At 41.7% G+C, this 17,856-nt stretch overlaps 1 protein-coding gene across 4 annotated transcripts in view; it reads left to right on the top strand.

Moving 5' to 3' along the window:
* The first annotated feature begins 375 nt into the window (after positions 1-375).
* MYO9B (myosin IXB) overlaps positions 376-17,856 on the top strand; it is a 76,155-nt gene continuing 58,674 nt past the window's right edge. For 3 of the 4 annotated variants that reach the window (XM_077805440.1, XM_077805438.1, XM_077805441.1), the window contains exons 1-2: positions 376-502; positions 14,854-15,747. In XM_077805440.1, coding sequence (XP_077661566.1) covers positions 14,911-15,747 — 837 coding nt within the window. In that variant the 5' untranslated portion in view covers positions 376-502; positions 14,854-14,910. Of the gene's footprint in view, positions 503-1,968; positions 2,106-14,853; positions 15,748-17,856 lie in introns of all 4 variants that reach the window. The other variant, XM_077805439.1, reaches the window with a different exon arrangement.

The raw sequence follows: 17,856 nt of genomic DNA, 5'->3' as shown, positions 1-17,856 counted from the left end.
TTTTTAATACAGTTAACACCACTGTAAATGCGGGAGGCAAAGCGGAGTTTGGGGTGGCGGCTGACAGCTCGCGACCCCCCAGGGCTACCGCCTTGAACCCACCGCTGCCGCAGAGAACCTGCTACCGGGATGAGAGCAGGAGCTGGAACAAGAGCATTTCATGGGGAAAGCAGACAGTTCTGCAGACGAGATGACGCAGCCCGACCCAAACGGACAGGCTCGTTTGCGCATCCCCCTGGATTTCTACCCGTGGCGCGCGCCCAGGCGCCGCCAGCTAGCAGCGCGCATGCTCAGCTCTCGCACGCAGGCGCACTAGCGGCTCGGAGCTCCTCAGGATTTGCCCGGCGTTGCCCTGTCCCTTCCCCGCAAACGCGGAAGTGAGCGGTTCCTCGGCGGGGCCTGGTAGGAGGGGCCGCCGCCGGGCTGGGAGTGATCGACCAACCGAGCCGCCGGAGGAGCGCGATGGGGAACGGGCCTTTGCCCCCCTCGTTCCTCTCCCTCGGTGGGTGAGCGGGAAGGGGCTGGTGTGGGGAGAAGGGGGGCCGGATGGGGAGGCCGGGGGCGGTTTGCGAGGGCGTGGGGAGAAGGGGGGCTGGAGGGGAGGATGGGGAGGGCGTGGGGAGAAGGGGGGCTGGGGGGGAGGATGGGGAGGGCGTGGGGAGAAGGGGGGCCGGATGGGGAGGCCGGGGGCGGTTTGCGAGGGCGTGGGGAGAAGGGTGGGAGGATGGGAAGGGTGTGGGGAGAAGGGGGGCCGGATGGGGAGGCCGGGGGCGGTTTGCGAGGGCGTGGGGAGAAGGGGGGCTGGGGGGGAGGATGGGGAGGGCGTGGGGAGAAGGAGGGCTGGGGGGGAGGATGGGGAGGGCCTGGGGAGAAGGGGGGCTGGGGGTGCTGCAGCACCCCCTGGATTGAAGTGGTTTCCATTATATACAGGTTTTACAATTTGGTTCAATGGTTCTAAGAACCCCCACCATACAAATTGTTCCAGCACCCCTGGTTGGGGGGAGAAGGGAGCTGGTTTGATGGGGGGGGGGGAAGACATGGTTGGGAGAAGGGGTGTAGGATGGTTTGTGGAAAGGGTGGGGAGAATGGAGGCTGGTTGGGGGGAGAAGGCGATAATGCTATACAGAGTTCTTCATATGGGAGTTGCTTTGTGACGGGTAATGGAGAACTGGAGGATAACATATGGAGTGTCATACAGGGGGCGATGGTGGGAGGAGGAGGGTCCTGGAGAGGAAGGGCAGGAGGGCGGGTTCAATCAGATCTTCTATAAATACACAGGGGGATCTGTAGCTTCCAGCCCTCTCAGATGGTGCAGGGCTTGCCCATGGGATTTGGGAGGTTACGGGGAGGAAGACACGTTCTGGTTGCCCCAACTTCCTAGATAAGGTCCTTCAAGGTTTGCTTGGGGAATCCGAACTACACTACTTGGAACCATTGTTGGCAGTGCAGTTGGGTTTTTCCAGCTCACAGCTATTTCCTAAGACCTTCTGGTGCCTGGCCTTTGAAAATAAACCCAAGCATGCAGCTGTGATTGTGGGTGCTCTCTGTTCCATGCTCTACGACTGAGCCAGTGAGCAGGAGGCACTACAGACCCATCTACTGCACAGGCTGCCTCAGACTCCTATTCTGTGCTCAAGTTTTAAGAGAAAGTGCCTGTAGGTTGTATTATGCTATGCTGCATCTGTCTGCATTGATGTGTTTAGCAGACAGGATTGCAATGTGGTTACTATTGGCACTCTGTCTTATGTCCAAAGAATGTTAAGGTCTTAAAGCTAGGAAGCATACTTTTTTTTTCTAGGTTCCTCTATTTTGACTAGAAAAATGGCTAGAGACTAATATCGATATTGTAACTGGTTCCATTTGTGAGCATCATGGGGAATTCACAACTCAGAATTTCTGAATTTGGTGAGAAATAAGCAGTGCCCACAACAGTTCTATAATTGCTCATTTCCATCTTCTGTAAGACAGTAGTAGAAGTCACGGAGGTGGTCTTAGACTTCTGACATGTGACCAGCTTTTCAAGGATGATGGCTTCAGCACCCTCCCCACACAACACTTCAGAGTGGATTAATATCAGTTTGCCTGCTTTCCTATCTGCAGATAAGGTATTTATTGCAAGCATTCAGAAGGGTCTAGGGATTTCAGACCTATTACTGGGCCAACAGGAGCAGTTGTCCTAAAATTGTCATGAGGCAATCCTACATTCCAATTAGCACATGAATATTCACACCTGTTGACTTCAGTAAACCTTTGGTTTCTTTATGTTGCATGTCATCAGGAACAGATTTATATAGAAAAAACTGAAGGAAAAACAAGATGGCTGTGTTTTATAATTCTCCACAAGCTTTGAATTTTGTGGAGAGGGTGTATATATACTTATTTGCCTAAAATTATTATTCTTCAGAAGTTTTGACTTTTTCCCTTTAAAGTTGCATGATGCTATTATCCAGAATTTATATAAAATAGCACATTTAAAAATGCAAAGTTTTAACATATCCTTGCTTTAAGAAAAGGAATAAATTCAGTCACTGTAATTGGGTATGACATACACAACAGCGTATCACATCTGGTTGCAGCGTACCTGAATGATTAATAGACTTTAATAAAAGCAATTGTTGCTTCATTTCAATTTATCAGTTCTTCTCTTGTTATGCTCACACTGTAATCCATGTTAATCTCTGCCGTACCATTGACTCTGGCAGTGTGCTCTAGAAGACAGAGCACTGAACTGGGATTCAAGATACCTGGTTTCTTTTCCCAGCTCTGTGTTTGGCCTGGTGGGTAACCTTGGGCAAGTCACTTTCTGCCTCAGTTCCACCATCTGTAAATGATTGGCCACCTTTTTGAGCTCTGTTGATGAATAGTACCCTATAAGAATAGGTAGTGATGGTGGGGGTATTAATCAGCATCCTGTATTGAAATGCTTTTCTTTTTCACTAGTCATTCACTTCTGTACTTTACCCAGATGAACTTCGGTGTTGGAGTGGGTAATTCCCACTGGAGACAATGTGGGAGTGCCCCCTCCCCCCCCAGCAACTATTGTGCCATTGCTGCACCGGTGTGCTCCCTTCTTGTCCCATTCCCAAAACCCAGGGAAACACCTAAATGTTAAGTGTTGGTGCTTAGGCTTACTCCCAAGCACGGGAGAGCCCACAGTGCTATGTACTAGAATGGTTCTGCATAGCTTCCTTACTGTATCAAGTTGAACCATGCTTTCTTGCTATACTTGAGAATGACTGGCTTAATAAAGAGCTTTTTCCAGAAGTTGACTCAGTAATGCTATACTTCAGTGAAATGGGGCAGCCCAAAAACTCAGATGTTCTAACCAGCATAGGAATAGGGGGGTTCTTAGGTCTCTGTTCCAGTTTTGCTGTGGAACTTAAAATGCTTGTAGGGCTGAATAATTTGGAAACCGTAAATGCAGCTGATGAAAAATTTAAATGAGACCTATCCATAATTGAAACTTCGTAGAAACTGAGCTTTTTGACAAATAGTGATTCAAGCATTAGACCTGTTGAACAAGCTGATGTATGAATAAATTGTTTGTCTGACTCATATACTTATAACACAAGTCTGCCCACCTTAAAAATGACCTATTAGTTGTAAGGACAAATGTCTTGTTTCTCATATCCTTGGAATTCAGAAAGAAAAAACCCTTACTTATGTAATCTTGGTGGTCTCAACTCTTGATAACTTTTAACTGATTTTATTTAAAGATCCCAGGATTTGGTACTTGTTCTTACACATTTATAGAGTGGAAAGTGTGTAATTTTTAAATAACACGCTAAGAATTTCTACAGATACATTGCTTAAATCCCAAATACAAAATATTTCTCTTTAACGTTGATTTGGTATTACATACTTCAATACTAACAGTGAAAATTGGCATTTATTTTGTCTGATTTAAGGTATAGTTGATGTTTATTTATAAACTGATCAAAGTATTCTCCTTGCTATTGTACAAAATAGATACATATTGCATTTCTAGGGACTTAAAGATTGTAAAAAGTGCCTCTGAATAGATATTGTTTGATTTATTTTTAACTAGACATTTCATGTCTGTGTAGAATTCCTTTCTAGCATTTAGCCATGATCTTAAAAATAGTTTATTTTTACACTGTTAAAATGGAGGTAAAAGGGGAACCTCTGGCCATATATGGAAGCAACTTTAATTTCAAGAACAATGTCCAGTACTACTCCAATAGGTAATTTGTGTATGTGATCCTCATGTGTGGAGGAGATACTTTTTACCCCTCCACCCCCGGTAAAATGCAAGCATCTATTTAAAATAGACTTGGGCACTGTATTCCTCAGGTGCCATGGACTTTAGCTGCAAGAACTGTGCTTCAAGGCCTGATTCTACCAATCCTCAATTTGCAAGTACAAGCATAAAAGAAAAAGTAGATTGAAAACTTTCCAGAAGTCCCCTGCCTCAAGCAGAGAGAGCACCCTATGCACCGTATTTAAAATTCTTCCTTGTATAAAAAACTAATGAAATAATAGTGGGTTGCACATTTGTGAAAGGATTAGCAGAACCTCTTTGTTTTGGTCTTCTACTTTACTTGCCTCCTCACTGAGGTCAATTTCTCTTGTCTGCTTTGTTTTGTTTACTAATTACTTCAAGTACCTTTTTAATAATGAAGTGGAGCATGCAGAGTTGGATTTACCTGGGCTTTATTATGCTACCGTATACAATATTGAACTTCGATTGGTAACATGATGCAGCTCTTTGCAGAGATAATATGCTCTACTACTTCAACGAGCAGTGGTCTTTATCCGCACGGTGTTTGTAAAGCTGTTTCAGATATGCCTAGATTATGGTATGGCTGCATAAATTATTTTTAAACCCACATAAAACTTAGAGAAAAAGTACCTTAATCATGGGTGTAATTATAGTACCGAGGACAATGGGGACCCAGCCTCCTTCAGGAAAGTAGGCCCTAATGGAGTACTACTACTAATCGAATGAAGAACTGAGGGAGAGTCAACATGGCTTTTGTAAAGAGAAATCCTGCCTCACCAATCTATTAGAATTCTGTGAGGGGGGCCAACAATTATGTGGTCCAAGTGATCCAGTGGGTACTTGAACTTTCAGAAAGTCTTTGACAAGGTCCCTCACTGACTCTTAAGCAAAGTAGGCAGTCATAGGATAAGAGGGAAGGTCCTCTCATGGATCAATAACCAGTTAAATAAGAAACAAAGGGTAGGAATAAATGGTCTGTTTTCACAGTGGAGAGAGGTAAATAGCAGGATCCGCCAGGGACCTGTACTGGGACCAGTGCTATTTGACATATTCATAAATGATCTGGAAAAAGAGGTAAAGGGTAAAATGGCAAAGTTTGCAGATGATCTAAAAAAAAATCATTCAGATCCAAAGCTGACTGCAAAAAGTTACAAAGGGCTCTCACAAAACTGGATGACTGGGCAACAAAATGGCAGATGAAATTAGATGTTAATAAATGCAAAGTAATGCACATTGGAAAGTATCCCAATTATACAAAACAGTGGTGGCTAAATTAGCTGTTACCACTCAAGAAACAGTGGATAGTTCTCTGAAAACATCTGATCAATGTTCAGCAGCAGCAGTCAAAAAAGCTAACAATATTAGTAACCATTAGGAAGGGAATAGATAAGACAGAAAATGTCATAATGTCACTATATAAATCCATGGTATGCCCACACCTTGAATACTGCATGTAGTTTTGGTCATCCCATCTCAAAAAAGATACATTAAAATTGGAAAAGGTACAGAGAAGGGCAACAAAAATGATTAAGGCTATGGAATAGCTTCCATATGAGGAGAGATTAAAAAGACTGGGACTGTTCAGCTTGGAAAAGAGATGACTGAAGGGAGATATGATAGAGATCTTTAAAATCATGAATGGTATAGGGAAGAGTTATTTACCCCTTCACATAACACAAGAACCAGGGGTCACCCAATAAAATTAATAGGCAGCAGGTTTAAAACAAACATAAAGAAGTATTTCTTCACACAATGCACAGTCAACCTGTGGAACTAGTTGACGGGATGTTGTGAAGGTCAAAAGTATAACTGGGTTCAAAAAATAACTAGGTGAGTTCATTGAGGATAGATCCATCAACGGCTATTAGCCAAGATGATCAGGGACGCAACCCCATGCTGTCCTTAAGACTCTGACTGCCCGAAGCTGCGTCCAGAGGACAGGGGATGGATCACTCAATAATTGCCTTGCTCTGTTTGTTCTCTCTAAATCATCTGACACCTGCCACTGTCAGAAAACAGGATACTGGTCTAGATAGACCTTTGTTTCTGACAGTGTATGGCCATTCTTATGTTCTTAAGAAAATCACCAGGTAAGGCAACATTAACATCCAGGCCACCCTGATTCATGCACTTTGCCGCACAATGCTCACGCTATCCAAACAAGCTCCGACTCTGCCTCCACAGCTAACTCCGTTTCATTTCCACCATACAGCCACGCACATCTGATTCCTCTCAATCTCACTTAATAAGCACCATAGCCTTAACTCTGCCATCAGATTAATTTAGGTAATAATGCATTATCGGCTTTTGAAATAAACTTGTGTCCAGTAGACTAGTAGAGCATCTTAATTTTGCTGAGTTCAGAACTAAGCTGTGCATCTGAGTATGATTCAGAGGAATTGGATGTGTGGATTGTATGTGATTTGTAGGGACTTTGGGGCCTGGGCAGAGTGGGGCTGTGATGCAGGGGCTTGAGGGGCAGTAAGGAGCAGAGCAGGTAGTTGAGAGGGTGAGGAATACCTCCTCTGCCTTATGCACCACTGAGCAGCAAAGCTGAGGTTGGGGTGAGGATAGGGTGAGGTAAGGAGCATGCTTGCGCCCTTTTTATTCTGCAGCCTCCCCTACTAGAGTCCAGCTTGTTCTGTGTTAGGAAGCCCATGGCAAAGACACTTTGTCCCTTGGTTTCCTTGATTACAACAGCTAAGAAAAATGTAATAACATTTAGCCATCATATACTTCTTTCAAAAAAAACTTTGATGGTGTTTGATTCAGAATTAACTAATGTGGAAAATTACAAGTCTCAGAGCATTAAAATAAAGTTATAGTGAATCCAATAAAATCTTACATTTGTATGTAAAATATCCAGTAAGAAGGATTTCAAGTTGCTTAGACTTCTCAATCTGCAGCTGATTGTAATATGAAAATTTGCAAGAGAATTCAAGTTTGTTTTTATTGAAAGTAGTAGTACACGTTTGGGAAGCTCAGTGTTAATTTAGGGGATTTAAACCTTGCTTTAAGTGGAAAAGCTCAGTGCAGCCTTGGAGTTGTTGGGGCACCTCTATAATATCCTCTCTTATGGGAGATGGAGAATTTCTCCTTTTTAGTTTAAGAAACAGCCCTACTGTCATAGTCAGTAATTGCATGTTTCTGAAGCAAAGACATAATTGAAAATTGGTGTTTCACATTACTCAGGGACACTAGTATCTTGCAAAGTCTGTGGTTTGAATTAAATATTACTGAACTGTATTTGACTTTGGAGATCAGCCATGTATTGTTGCTATTTTCATGTTGAAAAATACATGACCATGAACACTGCCAAAATAAAATCATAAACTTGTTATTAGGAAAATACAGTACATTGCATGAGATATATGTATTCAGATAATACATTAGTCTGTGTGGATATGCAAAGCTGCCAGTTGAAGTAAGGCTATTTAGTAGTCTAGAAGATACACACAATAAACAAACAGGCATGCATGCAAGCTCTGAAGTGCATGCACATCTTACTCCTGGGGAAATTCTGCACCAAAAATAAAAAATTATGCATACAATATTTTAAAATTCTGCATATTTTGTTTATCAAAATAACACAATATAATCACACTGGTTTCAATTACAGTATTTTGGTAACTTATTTAAACTACAATGCAATGGATGGAGAATGGGAGTGGAGAGTATTGAAGAAAATCCCCAAACCCCCTTGCCTAATATAATGTAGCTTGGTTTGACCCTTTTTTTCTAGTTATTAGTCAACAAATATATGCAGCCATATGCTCAGTGTTACATCATAGGCAACTGAAGAGCAAGTGATGGCTGGGGAATCAAACTCACAATTTATATTGGCTACTGACCATCTGCAGAAAGGTCAGTAACAAACAGTTGATGGAGCACATTTTGATAGGAAATTTTTTCAGTCCAAAAATTTAGTTCAGTTCTAATCACTAAAGCACCATAAACATTTATAAGGCTGTACTGTCCTTTACACCACTCTGGCAATGTAAAAGAGCCTTAAAACGTTACACCTGTTTTATACTACTGCAGGAATTCACAAAGACAATGGGAACAATTCACTAAGCAGGCAGGCTGCTACATTTGCTCTGCCTGAGGAGGCAGAGCCTGCCCCATGCCTGCCTACCTCAGAAACACCCTGATACCCTGCCCCTCCATGCTGAGCGTGCTGCAATAGCAAGCAAGAGGGACAGTGTCTCTCTCACACACGACTGCCCAGTCCCCCGTCCTCCCCCCACAGCAGTGATTTTCGTCTCCACCGGGTGCTCCAGTTGTCCAAACCGACCTGCCTGCACTGCCAGGGTGGGGGTGTGTGACCACTCTTTTGGCTTCCCTTTGTTTCCCCATCAGAATTCATTTTTCTGTAGGGAAACAAAGAAATCTGTGGGGGACATGAATTCTGCGCACATACAGTGATGCAGAGTTCCCTCAGGCGTAGCATCTGAACATACTGATGAATCTCACGCCCACCACATACACTTTTCAAGCTATTAGCTGGTAACAGTTTAAATATTTGACACACTAAAATGGGAAGAAAACAAAAATCTGTATCAGAACACAAGGAAGTATTTGAAAGTTTTAAAAAAACAAAAACAGGAGGAAAGGATGAAGTTGAGTGTATGCGCTGCAAATGGTGTGGCCCAGTTATTAAATGTAAATATTTATAGGCTAATGGTTCTAAGTCTACAATAGTAAACTGTTTATTCAAATGAAAAGTTTCATTTGGAGATTAGAGACACATTGTTTTCTTAAACCCAGAGGAGGCATTATGTTTTGAGTTCTGTTTTAGTTCTTCAACAACCACACTGAATTCCACTCATCAAAGCATTAATCTACTGAATACTTTTTCCCCTGTCCTTCCATCCACTAAAATAAACCCCTATATTTACCCAGAAAAATTAATAGTTTTTTGCACTGATTTTCACCTGTTTTTGTTGTTGTAGTAATAAACACAGATAAATTCCCAGGGAAAAAAATAAATAAAATAAAACCTGAAAACTAAGGGCCCTAAGGATGAGGCAGTCCAAGTGTACATGGAAACGAAAAGAATTGAAATATATGATCAGTTCTTCCTGCACATTTTTGTTGTAATGTTAGCTTTCCCTTTTAGCTTCAGTATGATTCACTGGATAAATATGCAGCTTCAAATTATGGCCTTATTTAAACTAAACAGCTACCCTGTGCTGGTTGAGGCACGGTCCTGTTTTCCAGTAGCTTACCAGATCGTAAAATAGTGTGTTCTTATGTACTTTACAAAACATAATTGATATTATTGAGGCTCAAGAACAGTTTGAAACTATCTACAGAATTACTCATTGAAATTTGCTTGTTATCCTACTTTCCCAACTCCAATGTCTTCCTCTTCACATTGTCTGTCTGTGCAAGAAGAGAATTTAAAAAGTTCATGCTAATCACTTGGTAAAATTAAAGCATGTTGCTTCCCCTCTCTTCCACCCAGAGAGAATGATTGGTGTTCTGGGACGTTGCTCTTCTCCAGTGATGTAAATGACAGCTACTCCCTTCTTCTGTGATGGAGTGAATGAGACACTCTCATGTTGAATAGGTTATTGTTTGAGAAATCTTTAGTATACTCAGTGCTGAGCAATTTGCATGTACTTAGCATAAAAATGAATATTGGGTTAAGCAGTGCTCCTTAACAAACTGATTATATTCGTACTACTTGTAAGTATTCTGTTAATATTCTGTATATCATATAGGCAGAGGGGAAGGGTAATGAAAACTGAAACGGAAAAAAAAATAGATTTCTTGTACTCCCTGTCTGTCTGTATCCATCCGTTATCTCTTGTCATATACTTAGATTTTAAGCTCTTTGGGACAAGGAGTTTTTGTTCTGTTTGTACAGCACCTAGTACAATGCGGTCCTGGTTCATGACTAGGGCTCCTTGGATACTACTGTAATACAAATAATAAAAAATAACATTGCTTGGGTCATATGGTAAATGTCCTACTTTAAATCAATGAGGCAATCAAGAGAGGCGGAAGAAGATAAAATTATCTGAAAGTCTGTTTTGGTTTCTATTGTACCAGCCTAGAGATCTAGTAGTTCTCCAGTAGTACATCATGAATTCACTTCTGTAATGTACTCTACTAGCTCTAGCAGACTGCTTAGGCATACTATTTCCGTCTGAAATTCCAGTAATAGTCTGTGGCAACAGACATTCATCTTAAGAGTCTAATTTTCTTCTGTGTCCAATGTCTCTGCTACAGCTGACCTCAGGTTTATGTATCATTTAGAGCCCTGTTTACACTGAAGCGATAAAGTGTCTGAACCAGCTTATAAAACTATTATAAGCAAATTCAGCACAATTTTTAAATATGGTTTACCTGACCAGTGTTGGCTAGTTTCTACCTAGTCTAGAACGTGTTCCAAAAGGTTATTTCCTCAGCCACACTGCTCAGGCCAGTATTTTAAAACCTCAGATAGGCCTTTTCTGCACAGTGGTGGGAGGAGACTATCTGCTTGGGCACTCCTTGGAGCTGTCATTGAGCAAAATATGAAAAAAAGCCCACCAAACCGCTTGCTGGGTCCAACAGGGCTCTAGGGTATATATCATCTTGGCTTGAGGCCTAGTTTTATTGAAATGTTTGATTTCTCCTGTTCAAGTGATTTTAAATGTTTATCCCAAGAGAAATGTATTTCAGCCTCTAGGTTATGATTTAGTATAGTTTTTGAACTTGTAGGCAGAGAAGTCCTCAGCTCATTAACCTGCCAAATCGTGGCCTTGAGCTGTTGGGGTGAATAGTGGAGGCATCTTCTGCTGGGATCTGTAAGCAGATTGATGGGTAGACCAGAAGATATTTACATCTTGTTTTGTTTAATGCCTATTGTTTCACAGAACATCCATGTTCATTTCTGCTTTGCTTTTGAAGATTTCGTGGGACTACTTTAGCTCTTTTTAAAGGGATACTGTCAAGGTAATTAGACCTAACAATTGATGTGCTTTAAAGTTTCTAATTTTATGACACTGCACTGAGGTTCTCCTCCTGTTTGTATCTGAAGTGGATTATTGCAACGTTGCATTTCAGACTACTCCGAAGTGAACTTTAACATTTAAGTTTTAATGGTTTTGGTCACCTTCACACAAATTATTGAATACTTTCATCTGGATTTTTCAAAGGCAAATCAATTCAAAAAGAATTCATTGAAAGCTGGGTATCCAATTTCCTTAGAGTCCTTTGAAAATCCCAGCCTTTAATATTAAAATAACCTTTAACATCAATATTAAATAACTCTCTAAATGTTTTACATGAGGCAGCTGATCCACAAGGAGGAAGAGGGCCTCTGAAAATTCAGCAGTGTTAAAATAAAGCAAACCGCATCTGGATTTCGTATTTGGTTGAAGTGAAGCAACCATTATGGTGACTCTTCCTATTTTCTCCCTCAGTGAATGTATGTAGTAATCATGTTACAGCAAGTTCTTTTCACTGAAGGCTCTGTGCCCTAGACTATCCCAGTGAGGAAACAAAACTGCGTTGTCGGTTTGATGTCCCCTAAAGCAGATGCCTGTGATGACTGCATGTACTGCAAATCTGTGTCTAGCATAAATACTCTCAGGTTGATGTCTACCATCTGCATGTTGCTTTGTCAGTGATCAGCCTTCCCCAGGATGGGAAATATTTTTTTCCTGTTTCTCAGTCTTGGAAATCTCCTGAGCTCAGACCACCAGCTGTCCCCTAAACAAGCAGTATATTATGTTATAATGGGCCTCTGTCTTCCATGAACAGAGCTGAGACTACTAGTGTTCCATTTCCCCCAGCAGATATCCAAGACTTTAGTTTTGGAAAATGTGATGGATGAGTGAAAAATGTATCAGACAGCCTTTATATGAGCTAGTAGATGAGGTTGGGTAGGCTTTATCAACAAGGTCAATGCCTAGGTAAGAAAAGCAGCCTCCAGCCACCTTCAGCAACTGGGAAGTAGAAGGCTGCTGAGGTTTCTGTGGGAATGCTGCCTCTGGACTCTGCTTGGGTCCATCTTTCATACCAGTCTCTGGCTAGTAAGTGTCTGAAACTTCTCGCTGCTGGAAGAGAGCAGGAATTCTGTGATTGGGGAGGGTCTAAGCTACTCTACTTTTTTCCCAGAACTGCCTGGCTGAGGAGATAAGATGAAGTGGTCTTTGTCACTCTTCGTCGTCTGTAGCTTTAGTGGTTTTTTGAATCCTCTTTTCCATGAATAAGTCCAGGGTCCCTTCTGCTTTTAGCTTTCCCAAGCAGCAGTAAGGTGAAATTCTGTTTCTTGATAGTGTCACTGCTGACTGGGGTTCTGAGTAGCGGTGGTGAAAGTAGCAGAGTCTTGTAAATTTCACTTTGCTGTTGCCTGGCAAAGCTTCTCCCGCTGATATAGCTACTGCCTCAGGGAGGGTGGATTAACTACACTGACAGGAGAGCTCTCTCCCGTTAGTTTAGAGCATCTTCATTAAAGTGCTACAGTGGCACAGCTGCACCAGTACAGCTGCACCAATGAAACATTTTAAGTGTAGACTTGCTCTTATGTAACCCCTTTAACCTTTAAAAAAAGAAAAGGAGTACTAGTGGCATCTTAGAGACTAACCAATTTATTTGAGCATAAACTTTCATGAGCTACAGCTCACTTCATTGGATGCATTCAGCTGTAGCTCACGAAAGCTTATGTTCAAATAGATTTGTTAGTCTCTAAGGTGCCACTAGTACTCCTTTTCTTTTTGCGAATACAGACTAACATGGCTGCTACTCTGAAACCTTTAACCTTTGTGGTTGAGTATCTGCCATGAGTCAAAAATCAGTGATAATTATAGATTTAAGAAATGGATGGGACTTCCTGAGTCGTCCGATCCAACCGCCTGTGTGAGTGTTACAACGAGCCTCTTAGAAGTGATAGACTTAATTTTTATGTAGAATAAGGAACCATTCTGCAGGGGATCATATGGATTAACCAGAGAAGTGCCATTATTTGTCCCACTGTTTGTGGTTCATTCTGCCTCCCGTTTGATAAGTATGAACTGAAAATAATCTAAAAAACTTGCATAACAGAAAATGTTTCAGAAACTCCTGCTTCTACACAGAATTGCTTAGAAATGAAGTTCTCCATTCTTAGACTATGTTCAGGAGTGGCAGAACTGTCATGTGCATCTCGGGAGTAATTCATTGACCGCCTGTGGTGGAAATGCCAACAAAATAATGTTTCCAACTCACTGTAGATCTTATTTGTGGAACCCTTTGGCCTAAAATTGTCTGCCATTGAAAATGACTGCATGTTAATTTATAACTTGAATTGACTTTCTCATATTGTACTATATTTTGATTTAATTTGTGATTTGTATTTGGGTCACTTGTTCAAGTATTCTGTACTTTCCACAGTATGCATCCGATGAAGTGAGCTGTAGCTCACGAAAGCTTATGCTCAGATAAATTGGTTAGTCTCTAAGGTGCCACAAGTACTCCTTTTCTTTTTGCAAATACAGACTAACACGGCTGTTACTCTGAAACTTGTTCAAGTAGCATCCTCTGCGTATACTGTTATAGAGCACCTTAAATTGAAGAGAGCAAAGATAGAGCTTTATTGTCCATCTGCCTAAACGGCAAGATTTCCCTTAGGAAACTGCTCTCCACTTAGAAGTTAATAATAGAGGTCACTGAACTCAGTGTACCACAGTCATAATGGTTTGGACTTGTAGTGTGACTACCCATGGAACATAACTAGGTGGAGGTTGAATGCCTGATGAAGCACCACACTGAGCGAAGGACAGTGATTCAGAGTGGATTGCAAATCAAAGAGGAATACAGACCAGCATCTTTTAACTTGGCCACAAAAAGGTGTTGGTTGACTTCCATAAGATCTGCTCTCTCTACTCCCATGAAACTGAAGCTCAATTGCAGGGGTCCAGTAGGGATTGAGGAGGGGAAATCAAGGTAGTGGGAATCAATGACAGTACAGGAGCTTCATGTATGAGGAGCTTGAATGCAAATGGGAGGAGAGAGATGAAGCAATAGTTAGAAAGACAAAGGTAAAGGAATGAATAGGGGATTCTTTAGGTGTGGAATGAGAGTTTTGAATCCCAGATGAGCTAGTTACAAAATTTATCACTGAAATGTGCTACAATTTAGACTAATTTTAGTTGATCACTTCCTGAAATAGGAGGTGAAAAGCAAAAATACACTTTGGAGCATTAAGGGTGTGGTTGTTGGTTGATTGATAGTAATGAAATTAACTCTAAATTGTGTTTCTTCTCAATAATTGTTGTGAATTTTATGAAAGAAATAGCCACTGTGCTTAAGTGAGGAGAGAACTATCTCAGGCTGGAAGGAACAGCTTGTGAAATCTAGATGCTCAAACTCTTTCCACCCCAACCTCTGCCACCTGAGACTCACTCATAAAGAAAATCTTTCCATTGCGAGATCCTAAGTAAAAACGGGCAGTTTGTTTGAAATAACATCACTGATGTTCAGGAAAACACCTTACTTTCCATCAATTTGCCTGTGTAATAACTTCATCTTATATTTCAGATAACTTTATTTTTTGGTTCAGTTGCTTTTGTATTTCAGGGAAACCGGTTGGACAGGATACCTTTAAACATCTGACTCTCTTCACTCTCCTTTTGCAGATAATGGGCACTGAGCAACAAGCTGGGGCGGTATGCTGAAGTCAGGTTGGGGGCAGAATGAGTTTAAAAGATGCTGGAAGTGCAGTTTGCCAGGAGAAGGCGGCCTATAATCTTCATATTTACCCCCAGCTCTCGACAGAAAGCACCACCTGCTGCAGTGTGACTGCAACTAAGGACAGCACCACTTCAGATGTAATCAAGGATGTGATACATATTTTGAACTTGGATGTCTCAAAGCATTATGTGCTTGTGGAGGTGAAAGAATCGGGAGGTGAAGAATGGGTACTTGATTTGAATGACTCTCCTGTTCATAGGGTTTTGCTTTGGCCCCGCCGTGCTCAGGATGAGCATCCACAAAACGATGGGTACTACTTTCTTTTGCAAGAGAGGGACACTGATGGGACCATCAAATATGTCCATATGCAATTGGTGTCCAAGGAGAAGGACGCTCGACGATTGGTTGAAAGGGGTTTTCTTCCATGGCATCAGGAAGACTTTGATGACTTATGCAATCTCTCCAATTTAACAGAAACGACACTCCTAGAGAATCTCAAACGCCGCTTTCTAAAACACAAGATTTATACGTATGCAGGAAGCATTCTGATTGCCATCAACCCCTTCAAATTCTTGCCCATTTATAACCCCAAATATGTCAAGATGTACGAGAATCACCAGCTTGGGAAGTTGGAGCCCCATATTTTTGCCATAGCTGATGTGGCTTATCATACAATGCTTAAAAAACATGTTAACCAGTGCATAGTCATTTCAGGTGAAAGTGGATCTGGAAAAACTCAAAGTACAAACTTTTTAATTCATTGTCTCACCGCACTGAGTCAGAAGGGGTACGCAAGTGGTGTGGAGAGAACTATTTTGGGAGCTGGACCAGTACTGGAGGTAAACTTAGGCTGAAATGTTTCTTTGCACAAATAACTTTTTAAAAACTTTCTGAATAATTGCTGGTATGTGTCATTTTTAGGGAGGATTTTGAAGGCCTTTCTCCTGCGGAGGCATTGAAAATCCAAGTCTGTGTTGATCTGCTACTTTGAAGACAGATTTTTAAATTATTTCTGTTTTTAATCTCTAATCTTTCTTTGCAACTAACTTTCTGCATAGATGAAATAGACCATTTAGTCCTCTTTTGAAATAGGCTATTTCTCTATTTTTCCTTTGCAAGTTACATTCTCGTCTTCAGAGATGTCAATTTTGATCAGTTATATTTTTCACGGCCAGAGCTCAATGTGCTGGGGTGAAGGATTCATTGGGTGTCTCTCATTAGGACACTGTCAGTATTTGAGTCTAGAGTCAAATACAACCAGTCACTTGGTTCCACTGAATAAGGAATACAGTGAATGTTTTCATAAGTAAATAGCTCTCCATTGAAATAGTTACTGCTCTGAGTCTATTGGTGCTTTTTTGCATGGTGAGGATGTCTTTAGCCTTTCCATTGTGAACTCCCTTTCGCGGGGATTTACTTCTCTGGTGTAAATGTTTGCTTCAGGCAGAAGCATGTTCTCAGCTGGAGAGAAATTTTGATTAACCCGTAAGAGTTCTGAGCAAATTCTGTCTTAATTACTACATCATTTCCAGCAGAAGGAAAGACAACAACCACCAGTCTTATACAGGGGTGTTAGTGGATTACAGATTGTTGTAATAAGCATTAAATCCAGTGTCCTTATTAGGGTGGCCTCTCATATATACCTGGAATACTGGAGATTCTGGTATTTCTGGGAATGATGTGGGAGTGATCCCATCCCTGTCAGTGTGATGTGCATGTAGGGTCACGCCACACGGGGGCACCATTTGGAAGATTGTGTCATCTTGCCCCCACTGGTGTGACCATGCGCATGGTGTGTACAAGGTCATGCTGGTGGTGGTGGAGTGGGGCACTCTCCATTATGGCATCCCTCATCAGATACTGCATAAAACCATATCTGGTTTTGTCTCAGTGCTGGATAGGGAACAAACATTACAAAAGCAGAACAATTCGTTTAAAAACCAGATGAGGGGCCTGCCTGGTCCTTATTGAGTTTATGATTTTTAGTTTCTAGAAAAGTTATGAATTTAAGCTCCCACACTCATCTTTTGAAGGTGTTGTGCAGGTTTCCTTTGAGGATGAAGGCTGAGAGGTCCGATATGGAGTGATCACTTTGTGAAAAGTGTTCAACCACCAGTGATAAGGGTTTTTTGCCATATCATTTTTCAATGTGAGTCACTTAGGTGCTTTTGAAAATTTTACCCATGATGCTTTACAGAACAGGGAGCACATGCAAGCATTTTGCCTTGCTTTCTGCTACTTGAAAGCAGAAGTAGAATTTGAGGTTTGCTAGTTGCTGGAGCTCAAGTTTGCAGTTTAGAATAGAAAACAGGAAGGGGTCACTGTGGAAAGCACTATTCAATCAGCTGATCTTGCTGTGTCTGATACCATTAACTCTTTTGGACTCTAATTTGCAAGATGTGATACAGCATAATCAAATCAGATAGAGGGGCTTGAAATCACATGTTATATTTTGCCAACTGAATGAGAAATGCAAATACTCCAAACTTCACCAGCTAGATTTCTAATTATCTGTTATGCAATAGAAAATGAATGCTGTTTTATTCAAGCATTCTTAGGGCATGACTACACTTGCAGATGTAGAGCGCTTTGAGTTAAACCAGCCTTTGGAGAGCGCAGTAGGGAAAGCGCTGCAATCTGTCCACACTGACCGCTTCAAGCGCACTGGCGTGGCCACATTTGCGGCACTTGCAGCGGCATTGGGAGCGGTGCATTATGGGCAACTATCCCAGCATGCAAGTGGCTGCAACGTGCCTTTCAAATGGGGGGATGGAGTGTGTTGTGTGTATCTGAGGGGAAAGAGAGTGGGTTTTTGGGGGGCTGAGAGCATGTCAGCATTCTGTCTTGTAAGTTCAGACAGCCGCAGACCCCCCTCGCCTCCCTGACCCCCCCTCACAGCATTCCACGTTAATGGTTGCTTTGTCTCGGAGCATATAAGCAGCCGGCTG

This window comes from Eretmochelys imbricata, chromosome 25 (genome assembly GCF_965152235.1).
Source record: "Eretmochelys imbricata isolate rEreImb1 chromosome 25, rEreImb1.hap1, whole genome shotgun sequence".
Lineage (NCBI taxonomy): Eukaryota > Metazoa > Chordata > Testudines > Cheloniidae > Eretmochelys > Eretmochelys imbricata.
Note: the sequence above shows the minus strand (reverse complement) of the source record. Positions and strands in the feature narration are given on the sequence as shown.